This window comes from Dioscorea cayenensis, chromosome 19 (genome assembly GCF_009730915.1).
Source record: "Dioscorea cayenensis subsp. rotundata cultivar TDr96_F1 chromosome 19, TDr96_F1_v2_PseudoChromosome.rev07_lg8_w22 25.fasta, whole genome shotgun sequence".
NCBI lineage: Eukaryota > Viridiplantae > Streptophyta > Magnoliopsida > Dioscoreales > Dioscoreaceae > Dioscorea > Dioscorea cayenensis.
Window position 1 is genome coordinate 2180396 of NC_052489.1, and position 18837 is coordinate 2199232.

Below are 18837 nucleotides of genomic sequence, written 5' to 3' on the forward strand. Positions count from 1 at the left end.
TTAAAAAAAAAATCCATGGGAAATGTGACTTTTTCCAGTAAAAATTGATGCAATCAAACAACAAAAGAGGTTTTTTTTCATGTAAAATGTTACATTTTTCGTGTAAAATAAAACCAATCAAACAACAAAATCTGAATTTTTCATAATTTTTTTTGATTTTATAGTTAGAAAATAATGCTAATCAAATGACTATTTTTTTCATTTTCCATGAAAATTTTTTCTTTTGCAGCCATTTTTCATATTGCCAATCAAACACAGCCTTAGCTTGATTTTTCACATTATGGATAACAAAAGTAAAATATAGAATAACAAAATATATGATAGGATATGAGCATGATCATATTCTTTCTACTCCTATCAAATAGTAATATCCTATCATGTCCACCAAACAAGCTTGTTTTTTTTAATGAGGTTTTTTTAGATTCGTTATGAAAATAGTTTTACTTAATTTTTTTTAATTACACCTATTTAAGAAATTAATTTTATACAATTATTTGAAAAATATAAAAACAAAAACAGAATGATGCCATTAATTTCTTAAATAATAAAAATAGAATAAGATTTTGTTCTCAGATCCCTTTCTCCGTCAATGTTCACAAAAATTTGAAACGTCAAATAAGTAATTTTTTTTCTCTCAATTTTCATGTTATTTAAAATAAACTAATTTAAGAAACAATAACATTGATTTTTTTTTTAATTGGATTTAAAATTTGATCGAGAACCTTCTTGTAAATAAAAATCTTAGAGGGCCTTCTTCGGAAAAAAGAGCTAAACCCTAACAACACCCGCGAGATCGAAATCGAGCCGAAAACTTCTTCTTTTCCTCAGAAATTCGAAGAAGAAGAGAGAAAAAGATCGGGAGATCAAAACGAAGGTATCGATTTCCGTTCCTAAATCTCTATACTTTTTCCATGGTTGATGAATTCGTTGGTATCAAGGATTAGGGTTATGAGAACCGAGCTGAAGTTAAAGAACAATCTCCAATTTCCTTGTTGTCAGTTTTGAATTTGGTTTTTTTCATGATTGAATTCATTGCTATCAAATGGTATCTAGTTTTGAAGAATATCTCCAATTTTTTGGTTATTGGTGTTGATTGCTTTTTTCATGATTGACTTCACTGTTATCAGATGGTATGAATGAATTAGGATTTTGAGAATGGAGCTGAAATTGAAGAACAAAATCTCCAAATTCCTTGTTACGAGTGTTGAATTTTTGTTCCAAATAATGCAATATACTGATACCCAATCAATTCCTTGGTCTTTAGCTGCATTCATGTAGGACTTTCCATGAAGAAAGATCAAGAAAGATTGAAGCATGTTTGTAGTCTCTCCATTTGACTTATTTATCAACATTTGCTTCTGCATTTTGTTGAACTTGGTGCAACTTGTCTAATTCTTGTTTGTGCTTGCATTCTTGATATTTTTTTTCTCTCCTGCAAAAAGTCTGTTGAAGAATAATTTGTCAATCTGAAGATCCTTTGTATTAATGCTATTTGTCTATCATGTTATTGTGTGGGAAAAGGAAACTGTTGCCTGGTTTTTATTTGTGTTTATCCAATTGATAGGAACTAGCATTCATATTTATGTCCATCTGATTGATAAGAATATTTGAGGAATACTTTAGATCTTGTTGATAGCATTTGTGTTGGAACAGGTAACCTAATATTCATGTTTCCATCATTATATTGTGATGCTAAAGTATTGATTTTTGTTAGTGCTGATTTATTGAGAATATCTTCAATTTTGTATTCCGGAATCTATTCTTCCACTAGTTTTTTATCCTCTAGAGGTATATTACATCTAATGAAGCAAATTAAAACATCAAATGGAAATTCTTGAAGTAATCCTTTGCGTTGGTGGATGCAAGACGAACACAATTAGGAGAGCATTTACCTGACAATTACTGAAATTTGGTGGCAGTTCGAGTTATATTAGCTTGTGATCTTATCTGTACATAGTTTTGCACAAATGATGTCTTAAGAGGCTTCACACCTTTGAGATCTACCTCATTTCATCATTAAGGCCAACATTTAAAGGAAGTCATCTCTTTGCCATACTTGTAGTTCCATTACAATCTTTTAAGACATGTACCACTGCTGCTGTGGACTTTCAAGATGCATCGATCATTTTAACTTAGATCCTCTGCATGTTACTTACTGATATATGAATAGCAGCTGTAGCAGTTCATCTTGTTATCCGGATTATGCTGTGAGACTATGACTATAGAAATTCTACAATAGCTTCGATAAGTTGGTCACGTGTTCCTTGTACCTGGACTGATCACAGAATTCATGGTTGCCATGGCAATATGTATTATTATTGATTTTAATTCAAACCCTTTGCATGTTGTTGGTATATAAATAAAACCAGTGGCAGTTCATTTAGCAGTGTATCCTGTGAGATTGTCTATAATTATAGACAATCTAAAATTCGGTATGTTTTTTTTTTCTCGTTCTTGATTGAACACAAAAAGTCATCGTCATGCTTTTTAAATATTTTGTTTGTGGATATCAGACCACCATGTCTACATTCAAGAAATTCAGCAGCCTTCCACCGAAAACAAAGAACGTGGTAGTTGCTGGCGGCTTAACTGGTTTTGTTATCAGTGTGTATTACTACACAATGAGAGCGGTCGGAGGCACAGACGAACTGCAGGTTGCCATCGACAAGTTTGAAGAGATGAAGAACAATAAAAATGAGAATGGAACTCCAGCTGCTTCACCTGGGTCTTGAAACATAGTGTCTTTAAATCTTATAATTTGCTTACTGTATGGATGGATATAAATTGGTTGGTACCAGCATATTTTCTCAAGACTTTATTTTCACTAGGCCACATCGCAGATCAAATTGAATAAAGCCACAGATAGAGCGATGATTCTAGGCTTTTATAGCATTGATGATGTTTCATGAATTTTAAACATTTGCTTATTTTCCATGGAGTCTGAAATTAGCTTTAAGGTGTGCACAAACCGCATCGGAGTTGGTGGGAGTGAGATTTGTGCACATATAAGTGATGAAATCACCCGTACATAATTATTGTTCACTTTTCAGAAAAGGCGAACTATCATTATTGAATTAGCTTCATTTTTGAATGGATGACTTGGCATTAGTCCAGCAAATTTTTGGTTAAATGTTTTAGGTTAGCTAATTTTTATTTTTGATCATTATGTTTCAATTTATATCTTTTGTTCATTTTGTATTGATTTTTTTTTATTGGGCGGTCACTCATGGATTTCTGGTCAATTTTAACTAACGTGGTAGCCGGAGATGTCACGCACATCATTTTAAAGATTATTCCATCCCAACTAGAAAGGATACCTCAGCTCGATGCCATGCCACCTTACTTGATCCAAGTCATTTTCCCGTCAGCTTGACAGTGAATGTTTTAATGGCATAACACAAGGTTGATGTATCCAGTCCAGATGAGTTGTGAAAACACTTTAAAATAATGTGGTGTGGTATCTTCAACTGATATGTCAGTCAAAATTGACTAAAAATCTACACGCAAAATTTTACAGGTACAATGTTATCACTAGGTTTGGTGTTCATGGCTTGCGTCTGTTAAAGGATGCGTTGGTGTTGCCGGTTCTAACTGGTTAAACGTGCCATACTTGAAAATATGGATGGATTAGTATTTTTTTATTTTATTTTTAAAAACAATCTGAGAATTTATTCATCCATGGTTCTATCATTGCACAACTGCAATTTTTTAAGTGAGAAAAACAAATTCATCTTTTATTATAAAATATATAAATCAATAAATGACTAAAAAGCCTCAAAACCATAAATCCAGTAAATTGAAGAAAACAAAAAGAAAGGAATCAATAAGAAAATAAATTAAAGTTATGTTTAATTGGCAACATGAAAAATGACTGAAAAAGAAAATTTTTCTATGAAATATTTTTACATGGAAAAATTTTCTATGAAAAATGAAAAAATAGTCGTTTGATTGACATTATTTTTTAAAGAGAAAATAAAAAAATTTTCGATGGAAAATTCAGATTTTGTTGTTTGATTGCTCTTATTTTCCACGGAAAATGTAACATTTTCCAAAAAAACATAATTTGTCGTTTAATTATATCAATTTTCCCTAAAAAAAGTTACATTTTCCATGAATTTTTTTTAAAAAATTATTAAAATTGTTAAAAAATATTTAAAAAAATATTTGATAATTATAAACAGCACTACATGTAATTGAATCTCACAATCAAAACGCCTCGGGATCTGTTCACTGATTTGGATAAATTTATTTAAAATATTATCAAATTATATAATTTCTCTTTTTTTAAAAAAAATTAAAATAAAAGAAAAAACATTGAAGTTGATCCTTATCCCAAATTTGATTTTTCTCACAAGTTATTTTTTCAAATAGCTCCTTACATTTTCCCTGAAAAACTTTTCTCAGGGTGAAGATAGAAAAAATTTCACTGGGAAAATAGGTCACGTGACAGAGTTTGTGGAAAAATTTTCCACGAAAAATTTTGACAAACAAACTACCTAAAAAACTGGAAAATGACCCTATGGAAAATTTTTTCAGGAAAAAAAAGCAATCAAACACAGCCTAAATATAAAAGATTGGAAAACATATTAAAATTTGAATATACATATACCATATTGCATAAACATGTTAAATAAATATGGCCCCTACATATTTAAAGATATAGATAAAAACTAAAAAACTAAATCTATGAACTTAGCAATTAAATCAATCTCAAGACAAATTTAATGTCCCAAAGATCAGATTTTTATCAAGTAAATCCCGACAGCATCCTGTTATAGTTGATTTCAGTGAGCACCTGAAAGTACAGTAATACCCTTCTTTTCACTATTTCCCACCACAAGATCAACTCTCATAACGGCTGGCTGAAAACAGAACTTGAGGATTGCTCTGTACATTTCACAAGCATGAGCAAAAGAAAATAAGAAAATACAGAACAGAGAAGCTAGCAGAAATTTGTAAGTACTAACCTCTCATTGATTCTATACCATTAGGGAAGGAAAAATAAACACCAATTCAAGTGTGAATCAGAGTATGTTGCAGTGCAACAAGATGAGAAGGGCTGCATGGGACGTCAGCAGCAGATGAGGGTGCCATTCTCAATAAACTACCTCTCCAATCCTTCCAACCAAACAAAAGTTTTCATTCACATTCCTTTTTCAATCCTCCTCATTCCTCATTACCAAGAGAGAATCAATGACAAAACAAAACGGCAACAAATTCATTGATTTCGTGATGAGTAATTAGCAGTTAATTAAAGAACTATTAGTATAATGAATGAATTGTAATTTTGGAGAGTAGATGGTTACAAGGTGGTTACAAATCGTATGATGGTATTCTACCTGTTTGTTAGAATGCCAGCTAGAGGAGTTTGTTACAATTGTCATGATTTGTTTTGATTTGGGGTAATTTTCTTCTGTGCGTACCTAAGTATGTACTTATTTCACTTTGAGCACCTTATTTCGATTTGTATCAATTTGAGCACCGCAATTTGATTTCCTTACAACGGAGGGCAATCGAGATGATTCCGGTGAGGGTTTTCACGATGTGTCCACCTGAATGCACGTGGATTTTATTTTTTTCCGTGTCGGATGAAGATGTGGCATTACCAAATGGATGACTTATCCGAGTGGCGGCCCTTGTTGCCACTGGGAGGATGCCACATCGCCCTCTTCTCTCTCACTCTCCTCCTTTCCCATTCCTGCCCTGCTAGCTTTTGCCCTAGAGAAAGCCACTGCCCCCTACCCTTTGCTGCTTTTGCCCCTTCCCTTGCTTTGCTCGCCACCATCCGCTCGGGTCGCCATCTTTGCCCTAGAGAACGCATGACCATCCTAACGCCATCACACGCTTTTCCTCCTCGCTTTTGCCCTCCAGAGGCTTGGAGAACGCGAATTAACCAGCCGTCCACCATATACCAGATGAAATCCTCTTCCGAACTCTTCAAGATTTTGGAGGACTTTAGATAGTTACAATGTTATTTGAATTTATTATTTGAGTACATTATATTTAGGTCATTTTTGTATAGAAATTAATGCAGTGAATTAGTTGCTTCATCTTCACTGTTATTTTTGTATAGAAACTACAGGTTATTTGCTTTCGAAATTGTTTATAATAATTTTTTTTGTTGCTATTAATGAAATTTAATTTTGTGTTAATTGGATGGATGATACAACAAAAACTTTGATAATGTTTGAATTTAAATTTAACTAATGTGTTGTCTTATCATAATCTGTATTAGCTGGATTGAGTCAGCAGTTGTTTAAATATCAATGAATTCAACATGATATTCAAGCCATTTATATCAATACCAAGTTTGTATTTCCTGCATCTTTTTTAACAATTACCATTTATAACGATAAGCATTTTTCTAATGAACAAATGACCCTGAGAACTCGATATAAAAATATTGGGATCAAAATTTGCAGTTTTCATTCATATTATGTTAAGTATTCTTGGAGACAAAAATATATATGTTTACAATATCAGAATGGCAGTAGCCTGTCAATAGAAACTAAGCACATCTATTATTAGCTTTACATTGTCAAAATACCACTAATATGTCAAAACAAGCTAAAAAGATTATGAGACTGCTCTTCAGTTAATATTTCCTGCAGCTGGTGCAAACTTTCCAATACCAGGAGGCACCCATTCTTTTTTCTTTTTCATTGGAGGTCCCGCTTGAGTCTTAGCTTCCATGTTTTTGTTATTCATTCTGGGTCTCAACACAGGAGCTCTTGAGGTTGCAGGAGCCTTCTTGCTTGATTCTCTGTTGGTTGTAGGTTCCACAGGATTTGTTACATCATGTTACTTAGCACCTACAACTGTGTTATTTTTCTTTCCTCCTCTAGTCTCAATTTTGCTGTTCATTGGCCTCCTTTCGCTTCAATTGGTAGATTACGGAGAGTTGTGCTGTCATCAATAACCTGCAATTTTGGAAACAGATCACCTATCTAATGTTGTAATTTTTGCAGTAATATTACATTACCTGTGATATGGTTGTCACTTGAATTTGTTGAGTTTCACTAGGTTGGTTATTCATTTATGTTTGAATGAAGTTATTAACCTGACAATGTCAAGGAAAACAAATCAGCCATAACAATGTTAAAAAGGAAATGACTCCAAACATACCAACTGGAAATGTTCCTCCAAAAACCCGTGGATCAATTGCATCCATAGGATTATTGGCGATGTCCTGTCGAAATCATTGCAATTATATTACTGGATGGTTAATTCTTATACCCAATACATGAAAATCACATAAAGCGGAAGGGAAAAAGAAATCACCTCAGATTGTTCCACATCATTAGTTGTTGCATCACTTGGCTGTCCTGGTTCATTTTGCAACCTGGCCAAATAAAAATTAAGCTGCAAAGGTACCTCAATTCCATGGAATCTTTTGTTATGGCCGGCAGCACCACATATGCTGCAAGTGATCTTCCTGCCCTTCATGCTGACCTTTCCTTTGGTGTATCCAGCCTCCTCATTTGGCTCTCTCCTCCTCAGCATTGTTTTCTTCCCTCTTTTGTTGTTTACAAGTGGAGGTGGGATCATAGGGTTATGGGTACTACTAGGCCAACAACTCCTATCCCTGCGTGGGATATAGAATGTGGCTATAGATTGCTAGAAATGTGGGACACCTAACATTCATCTATATAATTTTCAGGCCCTGTCCCCGGTTGTAATATAATGCGAGAGATTGCATGAGCACATGGCACTCAGCTTAGTTGCCACTTTCTACAAGAGCAAGTTTTTCTATTCCATCCACCACAAATTGGCCCTCATTGCCTAGGACTTGGTATTGTGCACCTCGACCACTGAGGTTGTGCTATAAGTAAAGCTCAATGCCTTTGCCTTTTCTAGTTTTTTCATTATTCTAGCACAATACTCACTGCCACATTTCTGCATAGCATCTCTTTTTTTTTGAATTCTGCACATCAACTTTGTTCTTATAATTTCATTCAATGTCACTATCCCTTTGCTCCTTGCTCCAAGTATTACACTATTAAAACATTCACAGAGGTTATTCAAGAGCATGTCACATTTAAAAATAGGTCTAAAGTGTGCCCTAGACCAATGCTCAGGTGCTATTTTCCGAAAGAACCCATAAGCTCCAGGGGACATTGCCTTCAAAAGTTCCATTTCTTTATTAAATGCAGGTTTGTAAGTGGCCCTCGCACATTTCCATAGTTGATCTTTTAGAGCTTTTCCTTTGTAATTATTTTTGAAGTTAGTGTGTATGCCTAACACAATATCTGTGTTCACTATTGGGGAATAGGTCTTGCAATGCAAGTATTAGGCCCTATAATGATATTTATTTCCCATATATTATACAATACACAAGGACAAACAAGAAGACAACAAAAAACAAAGAAAAGGAAAACAACATGGATCAGTTAAAGCTGATATTTTAACACCTATATAAAATTAATTGAAGAGGAAGTGTTATGAGAACAAACCTTCTGCCGATCACTCATAAAAGCCCAAAGATGGCTGTTGTTGATGTCCAAATCGACAGCTACCAACTCCAAGAACCATCTCCAGTTATAATTGTTCTCCCTATCCACCATTGCCCATGCAATGGGATAGATGCAAATGATTGCATCTATCCCCACAGCTGAAAGTAGTTGCCCTCCAAACAAACCCTTCAACCCGAAGAACCATCTACCGAAATTACCGGTCGCGCATCCTTCTAGAAATCCTCGCCTTCAATGAAGACAAGCGTACATACATCCCTTCAAAAAAACACCTTCACGACATTTGAATTTGATAGTAGACCGTGGGTGTGTCCTCATAAACTCAAGCTCTGTAGTCATACAAGCTCTTCATCCGCTTCATGTTCATCACCGCCTAACATGCTATTTGCGGGACAAAAATGAAATGGTGTCAAATAATCGCGATGAAATTGTAACATGCACTGACATAAGCGTCAATATGAAGTAAATATAGTAGTACCTTAGAGCTAGTGATTTTGCCCTCCAAGCTTTTAGTCTAGTAATCTCAACCTCCTGATTTTGCTTGACAGCCTGAATAATGCCTGCCAGAGACCAACCAGGATCTGCCCTAAATTGAGTCATGTAGGTCTGAGCAATCCATTTTGCACTTACGTGCCTTACATTATGATCTCTACTGCACTCATGCTTGAGAATCCCATATTTTATTTGAATTGTGTCCTTATCTTTGATCATGGGAGCTGCCCACAAGTAGAAAGGACAATCTTTCTTGCAAATTGCCTTGCATCTTTTCTTATTACTGGGTCTAAAATTCATAACATACCTATGCTTTATCCCGTAGTTCCTAACAGCCTCCTTAAATTGTTTACAGCTGCTGAACTTCATTCCAACTGCGAAATGGGGATCCTTCATATCAATTTCTTCTTGGAACTCGGGTATTTTTGGTTTGCTTGGACTTGCATCTTCATCATCATGCTGAAGAAGTCGAGTGCAAACATGAGTCGATTCTCCATAGTCGAGTTAGGTTCTTCTTCTTCTTCGTGAACATCACCTCCTACTCCTATTCCTTCATTTCTTGAATGTCTAACCATATCAAGCCCAATGGCATCATCAACGCCTCATTTATGTCTTCTTCCTCACCCTGTCAAAGCTATAATCCGAAATCATATAACTCACTCCCTTCATCATTTTTTTCCCTTGGTGTTCGTGGAGAAACATCTTGCATATCAACATTCTCATTTATGTCCTGTTCCTCATCATCATTCCCAGCAGAATCATTTTGCATATCAACATTTTCAACTTCAACCTGTTCCTTTGGCATTATTCCCAAGAGAAGCATCTTGAGGGTTAACATTTTTTCAAGCAAATGGTTTATCGACGATCATTGCTTGTACTTATGCTGCATACCTTGGCATATATACTCATCGAGCCCTATTTCGGAAACATTTGAGGCCATCTCCAAGGCATCCGCATCATTTTTTATTTCTGCCAAGCTCAAGCCATTACCATTGAATCTCAACCACCAAAATGTGCAACCTTCTTCTTGCAAACCCAACTCCTTGGCCATGCCCAACAGTTCTAATCTAGACATCTTATCAATGCAGCAGTAGTCAATATAGCCGGCAAGCTCCCTGCTTTCCCACTTATTGACGTCATCACTTGTATAAGACAATTTTATTGTGAAGTAATCACTGCCAGGGGCTGAAATATAATTTTCCCAACCATAATTAGCTAGACATGGAAAACAAAAGAAGCTAACTGCCCTCATATTGTACTAAAAGCCAGTAACAAACAAACAAGAGATGTTGTCATATTTTTTTGTTGAAAACACTGTAGATAATGTCTGGAAGAGCTGAAAGCCAGAAATTGCATATCATCCCAAATGAAAATAAGGAACTCATCCCAAATTTGCAGAACATTAGCATTATAAGCTTGCCATTGGAACACAAATTAGATTTTCGAGAAAATATAAAGAGGAATATGTGCTTGTAGTCTACATTCTTCTATTCTGCTAAGACCACTGCAATGATAGGGATAAATAATACGGGAAAATGGTAGCTGCAAATTAAAGGTGCCTGATGAGATTACATGAGACACAAAATGTATAGATTTAGATAGTTAAACTATATCCAATATGAGTTCTGTATCACCGCATGCCAACATGCATAAACATGAGATGCAATTACATTTCTTCCTATTATAGAAAAAAACAAACATAAACAACATCCTTAGTTAAATTAAATTGCATCACAATGACAAATGAATACTCATTAGCGAATAATATGAAGTTTGCATAGAAGCATATTGAGTAAGCTCATTTAAGTATACTTACTATTAGTTTACCTAATCGTATTGCATAGACATTTCCTAAACATACTATGACCTTCTAAAATTCTCTTTCTTATAACTCTTTGTACTGAATTATTAACAAAAGTAGAAAACATATTAGAATAGAATGATAATCCAACCTTTGCACATTGATTACGAGCGAGGTTCCAGTCTATGCGATCATATATTAAGTAGTCGCCCAGGACCACTCCTCAATGTCCACTTATATTAAGTTTTGCAATTAAAATCGTAAATCACCCGGGACCACTCTTCAATGTCCATTTATTTTAATTCCTTATTGAAATAAGAACTCACCTAGGGACCACTCTTCAATATCTATATTTAAAGACGAGACATGTAGTCCGAAAAAGTACATCTTATTGAATTATAAAAGTTGTCGAGTTAAGCATTATAAAAAGTTGCCACATTAGCATTAGAATTACATCTATTGCAGATGCTGAATGCAAATCATCAATGTACTCAAATGGAGGCTAACATTGATATAAAATTCTAATTTCATTGACAAATTGGCAATGTACTTACGAAAAGTTGGAGATCCTAATTCCGGGGGCCTTATCGCCCAATCGACGTCCATCATGCGAGTCACTAGGCGCAAATGGAGGCTATTATATGCTCGAGGACTGGTTTTGCATTCTCGGGGCCTCTCGAACTAGGGTAAAGGGAGGGGCAAAACGAGGAGGCAAAAGCGTGGCCCGGCATTAGGATGGGTGGCGTGCTCTAGGGCAAAGATGACGACTCCCGACGGATGGGTCAAGAGCAAAGCAAGGGAAGGGGCAAAACGACAAAAGGGGTGGGGAACGGTCGGCTTTCTAGGGCAAAAGCTAACGGCAAGGAATGGGAAAGGAGGAGGAGTGAGAAGAGGGCGATGTGGCATCTTCCGGTGGCAACAAGGGCGGCCCACTCGGATAAGTCATCCAGTGGTAATGCCACATCTTCATCCGACACGGAAAAAATAAAATCCACTAGCTGCATTCCGGTGGACACATCGATGAAACCCTCACCGGAATCATCTCGAGTTCCTCCCGTTAGTAAAAATCAAATTGCGATGCTCAAATTGATACAAATCGAAATAAGGTGCTCAAAGTGAAATAAGTATATACTTAGGTACGCACAGAAGAAAATACCCCTTTGATTTGCTATAATAAAAAGCATCTTTGGCCAGGAATTCCTCAATTCACTGTGTCTTCCTCCTTTCCCTAACCTATTCCTTCCTCTTCCTCCCCTGTTTTCCTTTCTTCTCTGAATTACCTCCAGCTCTTCTATCCACTTGAACCAGTAACCTGCAACAGAGTAATTCTCACCTTCATCAGATCGTCTCAATAAAAATTCAAGGCCAGATCCCTATCATGCGTCCATTGGATTTATTGTGGCATCAACAGTTGCACAAATAACAGGAAAAGTCCGATAAATAATTAGAGAGGATAAATTTTTTGGGTAAGTATTGTACTAAAATTATTTTTCATTTTAAAACATCGAACTTCAATTTATATCATTTTAGTCATTCAAATTTAATTTGAATTCACTAAAAAATACTTTGAGGTTGTTTAGCCTCGTGGTAATGATATATTACCACATAACGAGATGTAAATATTATATGGTTCAAAATATTATGGTTATTTGATATAACTCATGTTTGGTTGGGAACTTTTATTACCGGGAATAGTTCATTATCGTGTTATGAATTTACCACATATTTGGTAATCAAGATAGACACCAAATTTTGTGATAATAAAATTATCAACTTTCTTGGTAGTGTTTTCATATACCATCCACATTATCACCAGTGCAATGTCAAATGTTCTCAAATTGGTAATATTTTCATATTACCACGTAACACGTGATAATTTTTAACATAGTACCGCGAATCAAACAGCCCTAAGGGGATTCCGAAGAAAATTTGATGATATGTATGTCATTTTTGTCACGTCAACACTAGTTTATTGTGTTATATACATACACAGACATAACATGTATTTACACAGAGCCACGTGGCCACTCTTATTGACACATCATATGCTCCAGTTAACCCTTTAAACCATTTCTTTGATGGCGTATCATATCCACATATGCAAATAATATGACTCACTTGTGTTGACGTGACAAATAAAACGTACACTATTATCAAATTCTCCCCAAAATCCCTTCATACCTTTCCGGTGAACAAAATTAAAATTGGATGACCAAAATAAAAAATAACTATAACACAGCACAGTATTCACTCAAGATATTTGCCTCGAGTTAAAGAAGAATACCTCTGACACTATGCTCCTCTTCAGAGTTCATGCTGAAATTTATATTTTATCAACACAATCAGCTTCTTGTTCAGATCCTGCCAGAGGAAATAAGATGAGATCAGCTAGTAGGTAAATAATGATTTCCATGAAAGACTGGCCTTAGAAAGACGCCCTACATATAGTAGCTAGAATTTGATCATTCCTGGTTCCAGAAGGACCAAATTGACTTTGGAATTTAGAATGCTAAAAATGGTAAAAGGATGTACCTCCACAACAATCATGTTGTGAACTAAGTAGCGGAAAATACTTCACGAAAATAAGAATGTAAGCAAAAAAATTTATAAAGCCAATGATTTTACATGTTTGTCATCCCAAGAAAAAAAGGAGTTGGTAAAATCCTCGATTTATGAAGCCCTGCTTCAAAATGTTTCATCTGTGTGGATAAGTTGAACCTTCAGTTTCCTCCTTGGAGTCAGATTATTCCGCTCCTAATACAAACTGTCTGATGCCAGGATCAGAACAAGTTAATCAGATTGCTTGACATGAAATGGCCTGGTCTCCTTTGGAAAGAGGGTCGTCCAAACATACCTGGTACTGTGCGATGAAAGATCATAGTCCTGACCACATGAAAAGTATCTAATAATTAACTAGATTACAAAATATGAACTCATAATGCTAGTTTTCATAGTGATCAACAGCTCTGAGCAATTAACAGTTATTCCAGATATGTTGCCCAAAAGGCAACAAACAACATGAGATGTTTTGATGTTTATGGTATTGCAATGAAATAATTGAGCATCATTGGCAATCAAAACATTGTTCCACACCCTTGCTTTTTGTTTGAACCAACACATTTGAACTATCACATAACACTCATGCTTTCTGATAAGGTAGTTGATTTCTTTCACTAAGGCAATCATCTAATTTAGCCTTCAAAGCAGTTATATATACTGCCCCAACACAACTAAACCCGGCTCAATCTATACAGAAGTAAAGAAACCTTTTTAAGAATACTTACATCAATTTGACAGTCACATTATTGAGGTAGCACATTCTCAATCTATCATGCAAGATAAGGAGATAAGCTAGGTCTCAAGAATACTGTAACACAAGGTAGATATGGACGGTTGGATAAATGAATAAAGCCCGCTATCAAAAGTTAATTAACTGGAGGACCTTCCAAAAAGGGTAGCAAGATGATAAGCGCAGCCCAATGTACAAAACTACTGTTACCATAGGATTTAGGAGGATTAACAATATGGCAATGAGATAGGTTTGATCCAAAGACAGAAGGCAAGAAGAAACAAAAATAAATCAACATATGGTTATTAGTCTTCTACCTCAAAATTTATCTTCAACAACTCTGCAGATTAACACAAATCAATCATTTCATCCAAGACTAACACAAATCAAGGCACATGTCATACGCAAAATAAATGGCAGTTGGAGCAAAGGTAAATTCACATCCATACCAATATTGGGATGAAATGGAACACGATAACCTTTGCATCCTAAAGATATCCAATTATTAAGACATCGTGACAAATCATAACTAGCATGATAAATGAAGAAAGTAAGTGCAGGAAACTCACAAGAAAAGGGTTGTAAAGAATCTTTCGACGGATGGAATTGACATTGATGAAACCTCACCCTGATATTATATATGAAAAACAAAGAATGAAGATGGTGAAATTTTCAAATGAGATCAATGAAAGACCAAATTGTCAAATCTATTGACCGTCTATAACAGTTCAGAACCAGTATCAAGAAATTTCAAACATTACAACAAGTTCCTGAAGGCTGCTCAAATCCAGAAATCCTAGAGAAAAAAACCGAATTAATGAGCTAGCCATCCCAGTATAAAAAGAATAAAGCGGTTCTTTACACAAAGAAATAGATTGCAGTTGTTTTCCACAAGTGGAAAATACACAAGCACTCCGCTGATAAAACCAAAACTCCGCTCCCATTGTGAGAAAAAACTTAGGTGTGTTCCACCATCACTATATTTAGAATCAACTCTCACAAAACCTCTATGATTCTCAGAAGTAATTTTTTTTTTTAATAAGTCATATCTGTGAACTGAAAACTGGCGGAAAGCATAAAAGGCGTGATCATCACACAATGAACCAGGAGAGGTAGGTCAAACCAATATGAAATTACAGCTAAAAATAAAATCGGAGTCCAATTTGGAGACTACCTATCGTTGGGAAAATCAAAACTCAACACCATCTAAAATCCCTCACCTCATCTAACCACTCACAAAATCCTCTGTGGTTCTCAAAACTAAAACCCAGAGCCATTAGTAAAAAGAGGTAGTAAATCATAAGCAAAAGCAATTCCATTGTCCATCACAAAGAAACAAAATAGATATCCACGCAATAACAAAATTGCAGCTGAAAGCAAATCTCCAAATTTAGGAAGCTTTATAACAAGATAGGATGTGATTATTCACCACAATCAATATCGAACTTGGAAGCATCCTGTGGCGATAGAAACAAAACTCAAATCCATTAAAAAAAAAGACACTTACCATTCTACTATTCACACAAAATAGAATACACTAGTAAATTCCCCCAAATTTTAAAACTAAATCCACATCCATAAGTGAAAAAAAAATTCATGAAACCATAAAATAAAGGTGTCACCATAGTCTGTTACAAAGAACCAGAAGAGATATGTTCAAACCATTGCAAAATTACAAATAAGAAGCAAATCCCCGAATTCATACATCCATTAAAACTGCGATGAAACAAAACAGAAAGCGGTTCCATTTCTGAACAATTGTTGCATTGAAACACGATCCCAACACTTCAAGCACCAATACGGATTCAAAAGCCTTCTGATCTCGATATCAAACTAAAAGCAAAGGAAGCATTAATCAGCATAGCAAATTTAAATCAAACTTCGAGTGATGGGGGAAAGCACTATATGAGAAACTAGTATATATGAAAAGCTACACCATCACTCTTGGACATACGATTACCTAATGCGCTCCATATCCTCCCATCTGTCCAACTGGTGGCCTCGGGTTTGGACCCTGCCCAATGGGGCCACCCTGGTAAGCACTAGCACCGGTACCAGTACCACCTGACTGAGGCATCTGAGGCTGGCCCTGGAATCCTGGCGGCCCCTGATAACCTACACTCTGATATCCAGAACTTGCCATCCCATAACCTTGCATTGACTGTGTTGGCGGTACCGCTGAAGGGTTGACCACAGACTGCGCTCCTGTACCCAACCCTCCAGCACCTAACGCTGCAGCAGCTGCCAGAGCAGGGTTGAACTGCGCAAGCATAGCTGGGTTAATTCCAAATGCGGCAGGGTTCTGCCCAGCGGCTGCTAGAACAGCCAGGGCAGCAGCATTTGGCTGCATGCCCCCGAGCAAACCTTGCCCAAGCATTGCTGCCTGCTGGGCCAATCCCATGTCCGGCACTGTGGCGCCAAATCCAGGAGCATCATACCCACCAGTATTGCCAATGGGCACAGCAGCCATAGCATTGGGAGCCACAGAGCCTGGAGCCGGGGGTGCAACACTGCCCCTTGATTTATTACTATCAGTAGCCTTCTGGCAGAAAAGAATATGACCTTCAAAATTCTTGTTTGGCTCTTCCAAGGCTTTGCGAGCTCCTTCTAGGGTTTTATACACGAATAAAGCGAAGCCCTTTGGTTTCCCTGTCTGGCGATCGAATCCAATGGGACCCTCCTCGATCTCGCCATACCTCCCAAAGAAGCTACGCAGCCGACTGCCATCGATATCGGAGTGGACATTACCAACATAGATCTTTCTCGGTAGGTTATCATGGTTGCTGCTAGGGTTAGGATTCGTGTTAGGGTTTGGAGCAGGAGTTTGAGGGGGGCCAGCAGAGGCAAGCTGGCAGGCGGTCATACGGCCTTCAATGAGTTTCTGGGGCTGCCGTAGGGCGGCGCGGGCGGAACGGCGGTGGTGGAAAAGGACAAAGCCATAGCCTTTGGATCGACCACTGCCCTTATCGACAACGACGCGGCAGTCATCGAGCTCACCGTATCTGGAAAAGATCAAGCGGAGAGTATCGGTGGTCGTCTCCCAGCCAAGGCCATGGACGAATAACTTCCGGTGAGCGGGGTCAGCGTCGGCGAGGCGCTGGATCTCAGAGAGGATAGCAGGGTCCGAGGTCGCAGCCCGGCGGAGAAGATCAACGAGTTGTTCTCGAGAGAGGGGTTCCAAGAGCTTTCCGATGTCCTCGTCCTCGTCAAAGAGTTCATCCTCCACGGCTTCCTGATGGTTGTGCGCGGATTGCGGAATGAGATCGGATTCTTGATCAGCTTTTCTCTTTTTGGAAGCCATGGTTAGGGTTTCGGAGCTTGGGGAGTTTGTCTAGGGTTTTAGGGGAGAGGTTGGGAACGAAGGGGAGGAGATGATCGGCGGGTGCTTAATGCGCGGGCTAGTGTTGTTCTGGATTGAATCCCTACCGTTCATCACCCTGGAATATTTTTGACGGTTCATGTTGAATCCGAGATTGAAGAATCTGGACCGTTGATCATGCCTTATGTTTCTTTCAGCGATCCCCTCCGTTCATACCCATGATATGAATGAATCTTTTTTTCTTAATTAAGCTTTTTAATTATATCGATTGTATTAATATTTTTTTAAGTAAATTACTTTTAGACATTCCTTATTTAGCTATTATAACTTCTATACAATTTATCATCATGCACACAAGAAAAACACAAACACATTTTTTTATAACACCTAACCCATGCATTCATTATGAGTTTGAAATTCAAAGTTGTCTTTCTAATAAGATCACACAATATTAATAAACTGAAAATAGATGGCTTAACAGTTTTTTATTTAAAAGTAAAGGAAATTTATAAAATAAATTTTCAAGAGATCATTTTTTTTTTGAATAATTGTTAAAAATTTAACAATTTGAAATTAAAAACATTCATAAATTAAATGAAGAGTACGAGTACAATGGAGCTTCATTGAGGAGGAACTTACTGGTGAGCAACTCGATAAGTGATTAGTGGTAAAAATTTGTTAAAAAGTTCATTAAATAAATTTTAAAATATATGATTCAATTCATTTTTAACAACTCGATAAGTGATTAGTAATAAAAATTTGTTAAAAGTGTCCATTAAATAAATTTTGAAATATGTAATTTAATTCATTGAATTAAAAATGAATTGCAGTTAGAGGGGTCTCCAGTTTGAGCCCGTCTACTCGTAAATGCACAATAAATCTTTTTCGGAGGTTGTGCACTGTTACTCTCTAGAGTTACACAGAAGAGGAATTAATCCCCAAAAGATTGTTAAACATGTGTGACTTGTGCATTTTCGTACCTAGTTGTCCTCCTGGCATCTTTTGCACTTGACGTTTTTTATAAAAAAAATAATAATTAAAACTATTGATGAAATAAACCTATAAGATGTAAAAGTGATTTTCTTTATCAAGACCCTGCAGCTTCTTGTTAGATATTAATATTTCCTCAACACCTGATCATTAACAGTACCAAATGAGAATCTCCTTAACAGAAAACAAGAAAATATACTGCCCAAAGGATCATCAAAGGTACAATAATTGAGAAATTAGACTATTATCAAAACCTGAAGATTGTTTTAACTTTGAACTAAATGCATCACATCATACTGCAAAGAAATCACCAATCATGTTTGTTGTAGGTTGATCAAAACCAACAACTGGTCACATTAGCTAAACAAGAGGACTGTACCACTCAATAGCTTCAACCATTTTTGTTGATGTTATGGTTGAGTTAGATTCATGATAGATTGCCATCAAGGCCTTTTGTGCACTCCATGATTAACAA

General features: G+C 36.4%; 2 protein-coding genes across 7 annotated transcripts; one reads left to right on the plus strand and one right to left on the minus strand.

Moving 5' to 3' along the window:
* The first annotated feature begins 738 nt into the window (after nucleotides 1–738).
* LOC120283307 lies at nucleotides 739–2927 on the plus strand. Its single transcript, XM_039289952.1, has 2 exons — nucleotides 739–874; nucleotides 2514–2927. Exon 2 carries the CDS (start codon nucleotides 2520–2522, stop codon nucleotides 2730–2732), a length of 213 nt encoding a protein of 70 aa, XP_039145886.1. The 5' UTR covers nucleotides 739–874; nucleotides 2514–2519; the 3' UTR covers nucleotides 2733–2927.
* An 8908-nt stretch (nucleotides 2928–11835) lies between these two features.
* Nucleotides 11836–17442, minus strand: LOC120250146 (UBP1-associated protein 2B-like). 6 transcript variants are annotated; one of them, XR_005532954.1, is made up of 5 exons: nucleotides 16014–17442; nucleotides 14623–14681; nucleotides 13619–13624; nucleotides 13049–13532; nucleotides 11836–12076 (listed from the first exon to the last, which is right to left on the minus strand). XR_005532954.1 is itself a non-coding variant. In XM_039258930.1 (2 exons), the coding sequence occupies exon 1, from the start codon at nucleotides 17352–17354 to the stop codon at nucleotides 16014–16016; it is 1341 nt and encodes a 446-aa protein (XP_039114864.1). In that variant the 5' UTR covers nucleotides 17355–17440; the 3' UTR covers nucleotides 15632–15886. The 6 variants fall into 6 exon arrangements, 1 of the variants encoding a protein (XP_039114864.1); XR_005532952.1 differs by having other exon boundaries at nucleotides 13619–13647; XR_005532951.1 differs by having other exon boundaries at nucleotides 11838–12076; nucleotides 13049–13125; nucleotides 13390–13647.
* Nucleotides 17443–18837: the final 1395 nt, after the last annotated feature.